The 13,237-nt window shown below is 38.5% G+C and overlaps 1 protein-coding gene across 3 annotated transcripts in view; it reads right to left on the bottom strand.

The window, feature by feature from the left end:
• Positions 1-2,528: 2,528 nt before the first annotated feature.
• Positions 2,529-13,237, bottom strand: part of LOC306997048 (uncharacterized protein) — a 32,944-nt gene continuing 22,235 nt past the window's right edge. The window contains exons 1-4 of one of the 3 annotated variants that reach the window (XR_013797252.1): positions 10,724-10,967; positions 10,207-10,330; positions 7,572-7,820; positions 2,533-4,870 (exon numbers count right to left, since the gene is read on the bottom strand). Coding sequence is in view for 1 of the 3 variants with exons in the window: in XM_079610075.1 (XP_079466201.1) it covers positions 3,618-4,870; positions 7,572-7,656 (1,338 nt within the window). In the remaining 2 variants the exon portion in view is untranslated. Of the gene's footprint in view, positions 4,871-7,571; positions 8,497-10,206; positions 10,331-10,723 lie in introns of those variants that run through there. The other 2 variants (XR_013797251.1, XM_079610075.1) reach the window with 2 other exon arrangements.

Below are 13,237 nucleotides of genomic sequence, written 5' to 3'. Positions count from 1 at the left end.
GAGTCTCGACCGTAGCTCCGTGATAGTCATCTTCCCACAATGGGTACATGACTCATCCACAAAAGCTGCCTCAGTGTGTTCACGAGGCAGTGATTGTGACCATCCAGTGACCCCAGGTCTTACTAGCCATGAAAACGGCTGTTGAGCGCTCTCAGGCGCACCTTACCAGCTGTGACAACAGCTTTTTTTGTTTGCTCAGTGACAAAACAAAACATAGAGAAAGAGAAAGAAAAGAGAAGAATGCTCGCGCAGCTGTGCTGTCACGCCTGCACCAAAGGTGGAGAGGTCTGGAAGGCTCGTTGAATTCACTCTGTATTGTAGTAGAGAGTATCGAAGTTCTTGGCTCCGAAGCAAAAAGCTAAAGTGCAATTGCACCTGCTGCTCATTATATACCCGCGCTGCGATGCTGATCAACTGATGCAAATGATTACAAGCCAATGTGTATGGTTTTAGTTTCACTCGAAGTAGATTGGCCTCTCTAGCGAGATTCCTATTAGTCGGTCTGACATACGTCATAGTGACTGACTGATAGGGAACCAGGGGATGGCCTTGAACAGGGGTGTGCAGATGGAGACCCAGGCCACAGCCAGGAATACACTTCATGGCAGCGTCGCAGGAGGGAGGAGCCATGGTGTAAGGAAGTGCAACGTCACCTTGGGGACTGCTGGAGGCGACGACGATGATGGAGGTGAAGCACACCGCACAGAGCCGATGGGGTGGAGAGAGACCGAAGACCCAGGTGGCCACGACAGAGCAGCAGCGACGACCACCCGAGGTGGATGTGGGGATCTGGAAAGCAGAGGTGGAGCTGGAGCGATCGAGGGCGGAGGCAGAACCTGAAGGAGAGCGGAGCGTGCCGGAGCCGAAGGGTCAGTGGAGGGCAAGAGAGAAGTGAACGGCCTGCAAGTCTACAGAGGGAGCCCTGCGAGGCCGAATGACCGATGGTCCCAGGTGAAGCCGACGTACAGAGGTAGCCCAGCGAGGCTGAATGGCGATGGTTCCCGCTGGAGTCGAGGGAGGAAGAAATGTAGGTGCAGGAGCCAGGGGGATGGGTCGAGGTGGAGCGGAGCCCTCAGAGGCAGGAGGCAGAGCCACAGGCTTCGGACATCCAGGCAGCAAAGGCTCCCAGGGGGTCCGAGGGGTAGCTGTACCACTGAGAGGAGGCTGAGGTGGCGATGGATGAGTAGGTCGCCTCACACACCTGGTCAGACGGGGTCCCCTCAGGCTCAGGTATGATGTCAGACTCAATCGTTCCATCTGGCACGGGCTCCGACATCGCGGCCAAGTGTTCTCTCCATCTGCGGTGGGCACCTCATTCCTCGCAGCGGGGTGGTACTGGGCTGGGCACTGGGTTGGAAGGGGCACTGGTGGTGTCTTCGACAGTGAATGCAGATCCACAGGAAACCAGCACCCACTCCACAAAAACGGCAAAGCTCCCTCGAGGCGCCTCCCCAGACAACTGCGCTCGTGTGGTGGGGTTGAGACCGGCGAGCAGGAACAAGCACAGGCAGTCGTCCGGGAAGGTCGTTTGATGGGCCAAATAATTTGTTAAATGATCCCTGAGGGAGCTATTTTCCTGTTAAAGGCACAGCAGCAAAAAGATCAAGAAAGTTGGTGACAATTCTTGGTACTTCCGGCTTCATGGCATAGACACTTTACATGGCAGTCTGTTATTGTAAGACATTGTCTTTTCAGGCCCTTAGTGTCAGTCAGGCTGCCTCTGGGCGGTCCTTGGCCAATGAAAGCTGCTAATGGAGTCCAGATACATGACTTCAGCAGTTACCTGAAGTTGTTTAAACAAATTGTTTAGCTTTTTATAAACATGCTTTAGAAAAAAAAACATTACTGGTGTGCATCTTGAGACAAAACAATAGCACTTACATACTTTACGATATATATCAGTGCAAGTTGCTTTCAGTTAAAAAGCATCAAACATGCATTTTTGTTTGGGACTAGCTTAAGCCTTGTCTGTAGAACTGGGGGGAAATCTTGAATTATAGGGACATTTCTTCCCCAGTGTGACAGGAGACAGTTACAGTTTCACTAGTTTACACTTACTGTACATATAATTAAATGGAGTAAAGGTTATGTGTATTTGGCGTGCTGTCCGGGGGAGGGCTCAGAGCTGGGAATTTGGCCCGAATTGAGAGTACTCCCCCGTGTTGTGATAGGAATAGTTAGAACTAAAAGTGAGGAGATGGGGTTGTGGGGGGATGCTGATAAACGGTCAATGAACTAAGCTAAGTCTGCTGTATATCGAGAATTGAGTTGATTAAATGAATGCGCTCCTATTATCTGAACGTGCTCCTCCTGAACTTTGTTAATAAAACATCATATAGTGAGACGGGAGAGAGATAAATTACACAAAATGTATTATTTTAGTGGCAACTTAATAGAAATATATCTTACTAAAGAAAGCTAACAAACACATCAAATGTATGATTTTTTTTAATGTTCTCTTTTGAACTAAAGGCTGAAAGAAGTTGTTTTGTGCATTCTTGTGACCACAAATAAAAAGGAGCAAACTTGATTGAATAAGTACATGTTATTTTATTTGAAACTCATTTGATATCTGTTAATAGTCCTTGCTCGCACAGGACTAACAGTGAAATGTGACTAATCATTTCTGACTGGCATACAAACGAACAAATAAAACAAATGCAAATGGGTAAATATGGAGCCCTACTGGACAGAGCCCAGTCTAGAATTCGTTTTTTTTTTTTTATATAGAATTTTTAAACTCATTAATGTTGTTAAAACTATATAACTCATTGGGCCCTATCTTGCACCCAGCGCAATTGACTTTGAACAACGACGCATGTATCATTCCTATTTTGCACCCGCGCACAGCGGACTTTTCCCTCCACAGACGCACGTCGGTAAATTAGGGAATGAACTTGCGCTCGCTGGGAAACTTGCGCTTTTCATTGACCAGGAAAAAAACAGTCTAAAGACAGTGGCGCCGCGCGTTAGTGATATGGTATTTTAAGGGCGCGTGCTTGGCCATAATGTTAACGCGCATCCACTTTGATTCTCTAATATAAACAGACGCAGCAGTTTTCATTTTTGCAAATCATACATTATTACAAGGAAAAATATTAACACACGAGGGAAATCATTGTTGTGTCCGTGAAGATGTAAAAAAGATCTATCTAGATTTTTTATTTTTATATATATCTAGATTAGGCTACACATTTACCCAAATTATACGCCTGTTTAACCGAAGCTAATTTGGGTGGTTTCTCCCATCATCCCACAAAGTTACTTGCGCTTTGACACTTGCGTTTCAGATCGTTAAAATAGGGCCCTACATCTGTGTTCATTTAAATAGATATTTCGAGACAAGATGATGTTTCTGTTTATATTTCTTAAAATTAGATGTACTATCAGAAGACAAATCAGTACATTTAGTAAATAAGAAAATAACATGAATATCAATTTCAATAAAGACATATTTAGCACACAATAAATCCTGACAGAAATAAAATTATTTAATTTACACTGTAAGAGTTGTAAACTGGTGAAGCTTCAAATCTCAAGCCTTTCTAGTTTCCCAAGCTTTTCACTTTTTTATCTCAGTTTACTTGTGAAGTATTTGGTATTAAACCGATTGTTGCTCATGGGCAACATTTTTTCTTATGATTGCGAAGGCTTGATAAATGTTTGAAACTCTTCTCACACCGAGTACAGTGGTACGGCTTCTCTCCAGTATGAAGTCGCTCATGAGATTTCAGGTTTCCAGACACAGTAAAACTCTTGTCACAAGATGAGCACTTGTAAGGTCTTTCTCCAGTATGAATTCTTTGGTGCAGTTTCAGATTGTCAGCTCTAATAAAGCTCTTCCCACAGTCCAAACACACATGATCTCTCACTTCATCATGTGTTTTCTCGTGATGCTTACAATTGTCCAGCCTTAAAAAACTCTTTCCACAGACAGAACACACATAAGGCTTCTCATCTGAATGAACTTTCAGGTGTTGTTTTAGACTTGATGACGAATTAAAATCTTTACCACACTGATCACAGTTGAATGGTTTTTTTCCAGAGTGAATGTGTAGATGATTACTGAGAGTTGATGCTCGAGAATAACTCTTTCCACACTGAGGGCATGTATACGGTTTCTCTCCAGTGTGAACTCTTATGTGTTTGTTAAGGTCTCCTATATTTGTGAAACTCTTTCCACAATGAGGGCATGTATACGGTTTCTCTCCTGTGTGAATTCTTGTGTGTTTGTTAAGGTCTCCTATATTTGTGAAACTCTTTCCACACAGAGTACAGTGGTTTTCTCCCGTATGAATTCTTTGGTGCCGTTTCAGTTGGGTAGATGTAGTAAAGCTCTTCCCACAGTCACACATATGATCTCTCACTTCATCATGTGTTTTCTCATGCTGTTTACAATTGTCCAGCCTTAAAAAACTCTTTCCACAGAGAGAACACACATAAGGCCTCTCGTCTGAATGAACTTTCAGGTGTTGTTTTAGCTTTGATGACGACTTAAAATCTTTACCACACTGATCACATCTGAATGGTTTTTCTCCAGAGTGATGGAGAAGATGATGACTGAGACTTGATGCTTGAGAAAAACTCTTCCCACAATGAGTGCAGTGATACGGTTTCTCTCTAGTGTGAACTCTCATGTGTTTGTCAAGGCTTCCTTTTTGTGTGAAACTCTTTCCACACTGAGGACATGTATGCGGTTTCTCTCCCGTATGAATCCTCATGTGTGAGTTAAGATTTGCTTTTTTTTGGAAACTCTTTCCACACTGTGAGCAGGAGTTCAGATCTTTGGCTTTTCTTCCTTGAGTTTTGAAGTCGCAGTGTTTCTTGACGTCATTTAGTTTCGGTCTTTGCTCCTTCACTTCCATCTGGTCTAAAATAAACGTATTAAGCAGTTAGAATCAGTTCAATGAGATTAAATGTTAAAATCAAAATCACTTAGCAGAAAAGAAGACACCTGTCTGTATAAAGTATCATGATGTGCAAAGGTCGGTTTTGTGATTCACTTGTTAATACGATTAAAACTGGGTTATGATCAGTGGTGGACAGCAACAAAGTACTTTTACTTCGTTACAGAACTTAAGTACATTTGTCAAGTATTTGTACTTTACTAGAGTAATTTTATGTTTATTTGTCTACAAACCGAAAGGTTGGTGGTTCAATCCCCGGTTCCACCTGACCAAGTGTCGAGGTGTCCATGAGCAAGACACATAACCCCAGCTGCTACCGACGAGCTGGATGGCGCCGTGCATGGCTGACACCGCCGTTGGTGTATGAATGGGTGAATGTGAGGCAACATGTAAAGCGCTTTGGTGGCCATTGGGTCTGTGAAAGCGCTATATAAATGCAGTCCATTCAATATCATATTTTTTACTCCACTACAATTCCTAAACACATCTCGTTCCTCGTTACTTTGAACTGAAGAAATCGTCACATGCTCCAAGACGCGACAGCGGTGTCCGATTCGTGAACAAGTTGATGCTTTTTTAAAAAGTCTGTTAAATCAGTTCACAAATCACACCGAACAAATCATTTGCGAATCGCAGCTGTTCTCGAGTCAACAACTCACCGAATTATCCGTTTAGAGCGAGTCTCCAGTTAACTGAATTCACAAGTCTGACTGAAAATTAGCCAAGAACCGACAGATCCTCGAGACTTGAGTACGAGCGCGACCGATGGGGCGAAAAGTAAGTTACAAATGCCAAATTTTAGGATTGATTATTATAAACGAAAATTAGATTAAGGTCACGACTGTCAATTGTTGGTGAACAAAATCTGTTGTAAAAGTTGAGCTGTTTAAGGAAGCCCACTGTAATGCTTGAATGCAGAAATGTCCACATCACCGTCTCAACAGGGTAGGCTTTAGTTAAAAAACATCCCTAAACGTAACATTAAAATAACACAATTTAATAGCCATGCATCTTCTCCAAATTATATAAAACTAGTATGTTTGCATATTGCTCTTCTTAAAATCTTGTGCATTAAGCCCTATGTGACGTCTGATTTTATATTCTTTGTCAACCCGAAGCGGCTGCAGTCTCTATTGTATCCGTTAGTTTTTCGCACAATTATTTTTCTTCCCGAACGGGAGTCTATGGCAGCTCTATGAACGGAACATGAGAAAATTATCAAATTTGGCACAATTGTAGAGATGGTAATTATTAGTGATTTGACCAATTTTGGAGTGTCTAGGACCAACTCTATAGCGCCACCACAAGTTCAAAAATTCACGTTTCTAAGAGTTATAACTAGAATCCTATGTTCTAGAAAAATGAAATTTAGTTCACATGAATCCGCTCTTCATGCTGATCACATTCAACATTTTAAAATCCTCCTTCAAAATTTGTCAAATTTTTTTACAAAATCTGACCAAATGATCTTTGGACTGAGCTGCACAGAAATTAAACAAGCTTGACCCCAAATTGGTTCAGAGGCAGTATCTCGGCCAAACTTTGGTCAATAAAAACGAAAATTGGTACGCTTTATCAGAACCATGATCTGAGGGTTCATGCCAAATTTGGGAACAGCGCTACCTATAGGTCATGAGATCTGAAAAAAATTGCAATTTTTGCTAATAACTTTTGAATATTTTGTCATTTTAATCATAATCTTAGTGTCTTTGGATTTTGTGACACGTTGAATCCGGGGATACCAATTTTGTATTATATATTGAAAAAAAAAAAAAAAAATATATATATATATAGCCTATACTAGATATTGAAATTTGTATAAATTTCAATATCTTTGAAAGGATTTGACATATCGTCACAACATTAGGTAAGCATCATCTTCGGCATGTCCTGAAGGGACCTGAGAAGTTTGAACACCTTGCCACCTAGTGTTCGAAAGATATACGTTTTTTTCTCAAAAACACTTATAACTTTTGAAAACATAGTTCAAAATATGTTTTTTTTTTTTTTTACATTCCTTGGATTATTGAGATTCCGACGATATCTCCCCTTATTAGACATTCTCTGATGTATTATAACATGCAGTGTATTTATATACTAAATCTTTATTTTGAGTTGGTTCTTACTTTAACTATGGAACTAAGTGCATCTGTGTGAACACATGTCTTCCCAGTGGTGCAATGAGATGAGTGACAGAGACTGTGGGTTCGAGTCCTGTGTGCAACAACTTTATAAAATTGAGTGATATGCTTCATGTGTGTGCCATTTCAATTCCTTTATTACCCGGGTAAGCATTGTACTAATCGTTCTTCCTCCATGATTAGAAATATGTGTATTTTAGTTAATTCTGTGTTCGTTCTCACCCAAACTACAGTTTATTTTGAGTTCATCCTACATGTACATCTGAACCTTTCCGTTCATCATGTACATATTTCTGCTGTTTGTTCTTCTGGCTCTGCATCGCGCTTCCAGCCCCGCATCGCTGCTTGCAGCTATATTTTCCTTATTTTTAAATACTATGCTATATATGTGATTTGTGTACATTGTCCACCACTGGTTATGATCATTCAGATGCATTTCTCTATAATTTAACATCCATTTACTACTTATTATTTCACAGCCACCAAAACAGTCAACAATGAAGAATCAAGAATGGACACCAACCTATTTGTTCCTCAGTATCTTCATGTTTTATTCTGGATGGTTCTGGATCACTCATGTCTTCAATCTCCTCTTTAATAAACTCCATCTTTAACAGTCACACAGATTTCAGCTGCTACTCCTGGAGTTTGTCCTTCTCTTGTAGGATGATGGGAATATTCCCAGTATTTATTGGTGAATTGTTGTGGGAGGGGCTTCACTGCAGGTGTGAACTGTGATCACTGTGTGATACTGACGCCCACAGGACCAGATCTGGAAAAATCAAAGATATGTTACTGAATTTATACTGGATTACTTTAACAGCAAACACATATGGTGTCTGAAAAACAGCTCTAAGTTGCTCATTTTTATGTAGCCTGTGGCAGTGCAGATATTTTCTGTTCCACCCCTTAGTTTACTTTCACGTTCTCTGTCTCCTCCTCTCAACTATACAACATCAGGATTGGAAGAGAGGACCAATTAAGGGGGAAAAAGTAAACATATATGGGGCGAGGTTTAGAGACTGGGGAGAAAAATTCTGCTACGTTCCCTTTTATCTTTAGAAGAGTGTGCGAAACCAAATATGGTTCACTTTGCACAGAGATGATACAAATTGCATTTAAAGGGTAAAGAAGAATAAATAATATTGAAACTAGAAATGTAGGCCATCTTGTTTTCCTCTGAGTGCCAAAACTCCACTGAAATGGTGAATTTGAGGTACATTAACAAGAATCTATATTTTAATCAGTTTCAGGGATATTTCGAAGAAGGGCTTTTGTTAATTTTAACAGCTTATAAAGCAACGAAGAGTTCAAATACGCATCGTATCGTAACTGCATGTTATCTCTGGGATTTAACCATATAGGGCCTTAAAAATGTATATTCCAAAAGAAAAGTTTATTAAGAATTAGAATCTCTAAGGATATTTTTAAGATATCTTTAATACTTTTAGAGTTATCGGCATGTAAACTTTGGAAAAAGAATATAACTATATTCTATGCAATTGTGTTGATAGAAAAAAAAATGCCATTTTTCATCATTTTTTTCAAAAATGCCATCACTCTGCTTACTGAAAAAGGTGTATACATTGTATAAGCTACCATTGACTAAACATTGGGGATTAGTCTACAATAACTACAAATTAATTTAATATATATTCCTTCTGGAGATTCCCGAATGTTTTGTTCAAATATTTGACTTGCTGTATCCACATTATATATAGGATCTACAGATGTACACTACTCTGCATTGTGAAAAGCCAGTGTCAAGGTCCAGCACACTTCTGAATGATTGGTGACAGTTTTCATAATTACTTTAACAATGGTATGTGTCACTTTACAATAGTTTGTGGCATTTTCTCTCATGCTAGTTTACAATTATTTGAAATACGTGATGGGTAAGTGTCAATTTGTGGTGCAAAAACAACATACTCCTGCTTGTAAGTAGTATTACCATTTTAATAAGAACATTTTACTAAAATAGCTAAATAGTTTCTATATTCTTGTATAGTTACAAATGACAGCTTAACTGTCCTATATAAATAGAAATAAATGTGTTATCATAACAACTGTATTTACAATATGTAGGTAAATACATTGTAAAAATTATTATAAAAAAAGAACCATAGTAAATATAAATGCATACAACGGACCACGATATTAAAAATATGGTGAAGTCCAATGTTTCTGTACCTTAATGTATCATTATAACATACGTATAAAGTATGACGTTTCGTGTGTAATAAAAGTATACCGTTTCGTGTCTAAGCAAATTACGCTCCAAAACGCTTTACTCGGTTTAGAACGTAAGCTCCGCCCCTTACTTCCGGTTCTGGCGCTGGGGTTCTGAAACTGGTGGTGCTGCGGGTCTGCAGCTGGATACTATAGATCTATGCTAAAACTGCAGTGTCAGTCAACAGCTTCGCACGTCACATTGCTCTGAATCTGAGAACGGATTGTTCTGAAACAGTGCTTATGATTTATGGGGATTTAAATAAATAAAAAAAGCACTGGATGGATTTTTATCATTATAGGGTGGTTGTGTCAAACACAGTGTAAAAGTGAATTTTGCATAATAGGTGCCCTTTTACGATATTTTTTCCCATTTTTGAACTGTCACCATTGTCATATAACCCAACAAAGATTTCTAAAGTCAACAGAGTTTAATAATAGACCTATCAATCTCTGTACATATAAAATAATGATGCTGCCATCTTTCTAAAGTCATTTTTTTATACCCGATACCCCCATAATTTGGCTCCAAATCTCAGGTAAAATTGTCATTTTGACTCCCTTTTACAAAATAGTGAATTACTCTCAAAATACATCCATGACATTTAAATATGAATTAAACAAATTAGCCTACATGTGAGAGTTTTTGTTTTAGTTCAAACGTGCTAATCCATAAGTTTTTATCTGAATGAACACACTTTTGGAGGTACGGCTTCTCTCCAGTATAAAGTCGCTCATGTGATTTCAGTGCAGAGAAACCTTTGTCACAATATGAGCACTTGTAAGATTGTTTTTTTTAATGACTGTTTTGGTGCTGTTTCAGAAGTTTAGCTGCAGCAAATCTTCTCCCACATTCACAACACATGATTTTTCATGTCAGTTTTCAGGTGACATTTTAGATTTTATGATTTAAAAAAAAACCTTTTTACCACACTGATCACAGTTGAATTGCTTTTCTCCAGAATGAAGGTTCAGATGATATGATATCTGTGTGTGAAACTCTTTCCACACGGAGAGAATGTGTGCAGCTTTGAAGTTCAGATGATCCCAGATCTGCCAAATTCAGGGTTACTACATCTATACTTAAATACTTTAATAATTACACTTCTTAAATTAAATGCATGCGTTTTATTTTGAAAACATAGGGCATTTTGATATGTTTATATTAGTTGCATTTTAATTGGCTCTATAGGAATGTAGTTCATTGTTATGGGAATCCAGATTTAATAAGGATGAAATAAGTCACAGGTTAAATTTTTTAAATAATATATGATTTAAACAGAAATCTAACAAAGATAACAGAAAGCATAGGCTACACAATAGACTGAATAGAGGATATAAGATTAATGATTATATTTAATTATTTCTCTGGATGTTCCACTACGACAATGTACATTTAGGCAACACAAACATCAATTCTTACATTATAAATATAACATCTCTGACCTGCCGACTGGAAATATACGACATCCGAAGAAAATATTCCACATTTGTCCTTCATTCACGATCGTTAACAGCGTATCTTTCAGCTTCAACTGATTAAAGTTTCAACAAGAACATTAACATAAACTTACAGAGGATCGTAATGTAATCAACTAGTACATCACGTCAAAGGAAACAACAAAAAGAAAAAAAGAGACGAAATAAAGCAAATAGAGGGCTCTCGCGCATCCTCTTCTGCGCATGATCAGTCCGCGCGGTGTCATGTTTCTTAAAGGGGCCGCATTCAGTAAATCTCCGCACTGTTATGAAGCAAATACACTAATCAAACTAATCAAATCATAATTAATAATACACAATAATCATACATATACAATATAAAGCTGAATGACAAAATAACGTTTGCTTAAAGCCAAGTCTGCTGTATATATACCTCTTATATCGAGAATTGAGTTGATTAACAGAATGCACTCCTCTCGTGTTAGGGACTGTTCGTTATTTATTTAAGGGGCCACCGGAGGAGTTTTGAGATCTATAGTCAAAAAAGACTTGACCCTCCCTTCGCCAGCAATAAATTTTTCTATGACCCTCCAAAATGATTGTGAAAAAAGGCATGACCCTCCCCGATCATTCATTGATTAATACTGGTAATTGCGCTTGGCAAATATGTTCAGATATCTCTATGCCTAGACCTACACCAAACGTTCATTAAAAGACTCCTGTACACCCGCCTTTTTCAAACTGGCGCAGCGCTGACTCGCGATAGAAACTGCATGATTTGATTTGTTAAACATGAGGATTATCCGTCTGGCATCGCCGCTCACTCTAACATTAACCTAGATAATTGTTCGCTGTTCTTAGGCGCATAACCAAATGTGTGTGCGGAGTGTGTAGCGCGCACTGCATGACATGGAGGCGCCGATGCGAACAACAGTGGAAACAACTTAAAATACTCTATTTATGGCCATACAGAAAAGAATAATGCATCAGTCGCAATACTTGTATTTGTGTTAACTCACAATAACAAGAAAACGTTTTGCTTTCGTAAAATAAAATAAAACAATCAGGGCGCGCTTTCATGGTCTCCGTGAACTGTAGCGCGTCAAAAAAAAAAAAAAAAAAAACAGAAACATATCGTAGGCTATATAGCATACTAGCCTCAAATATATGAAAAAAATATCTATATAAAGCTTGATATGTCCACTTTTAAAAAAACAAAAAACAAATCGAAAGCAAATATCATCTGATTATGTAATCCGTATGAAAGATGCATTTCTCTTAAAGGCGCACTTTACAGCGGAGATGTATGGAGACATGTTTGCAGCGGACACTGATTTAGAAAAAAAGAGTTTATTAATAAACAATTAAAATGCATCGTTATTTTTAAATACATATTTATTAGCCTACTTTTGCGGCAAGATATATACATGCGCTTGAGCGCAGAATGGGCTATATCCCTCCATGCAGTATAAGCAGAAATTAACGTGCGACTAGTCAAATATTTAGTATGGCAACAATACATTTACTATATTTGACATTATTTAATGAGTAAGTATCCAGCTCTTTACATTACATTTTTTGAGTTAACAATTAGGCTAGTTAATGAACTAATAAAATAATAGAACAAGTTAAGATGCTAACTATAATTCTATTTAGCTAGCATGACTTGTTCCACCACGCAAATGACTGTTTTTAAGGTGACAATCTGTTTTCACATCTTCACATTTGAAGATTTACTGTATCTTGAAGATTGTTGTATTGTGTTGTATCTTCTGTTATAAAGATTGACATTTCGTTAATTAAAAAAATAAGCACATAAGGTTGTTAAAATGTTCTGTTAGATGTTCTGTGTTTACTACTTTTTAAATTTTGTATAATAATATATCTAATGAAGATATATTAACAAAAAAAACGTATATATTATATATAAAACATAGCCTAGGCTATATCAAATAAAATAAAGGTCCTCATTGGTTAATTTTGCCTGGGGCCCCCACTCAGTGTTGGTTCTGTCTTGCGATGAATGGGGCTGTTTACACCTGGCCACTTCATGTGTGTTCTGTGATGGGATAGCTATCCGATCGTGAAAAGACCAGGTATAAATGCCCTCCGAAACGCATTCGAGACGGATTTGAATCCGATCGCTCAAACCACTTCAGGGGAGGTCTGGGCCACATTCCCGACAAAACTGGACAAGTGTAAATGCATCTGGTTGTTGAAACCACATATGTAAATTGTACTCCTCCCAAAAAATGCAATAAAATAAAAATAAACGTGAGCGTGTTATAGGCTATAATATGTCATGTTATAGCCAGACATGACGACGCTACTGCAACACGCATCACTGCAGATGAGCCAACTTGCAAACTATTTTTGAAGAATTGAAGATAGGATTTAAATCCGTTTTGCAAAAACGCATTTATGCGACCACACCAGATGTAAATGGAATCGTTTTGATAAATCAGATAGCTATCCGATCTGAGAAAATGCATAAAGTAGCCAGGTGTAAACAGCCCTAGC

The sequence above is a fragment of the Phoxinus phoxinus genome (assembly GCF_949152265.1).
Source record: "Phoxinus phoxinus genome assembly, chromosome: 4".
Taxonomy (NCBI): domain Eukaryota; kingdom Metazoa; phylum Chordata; class Actinopteri; order Cypriniformes; family Leuciscidae; genus Phoxinus; species Phoxinus phoxinus.
Note: the sequence above shows the minus strand (reverse complement) of the source record. Positions and strands in the feature narration are given on the sequence as shown.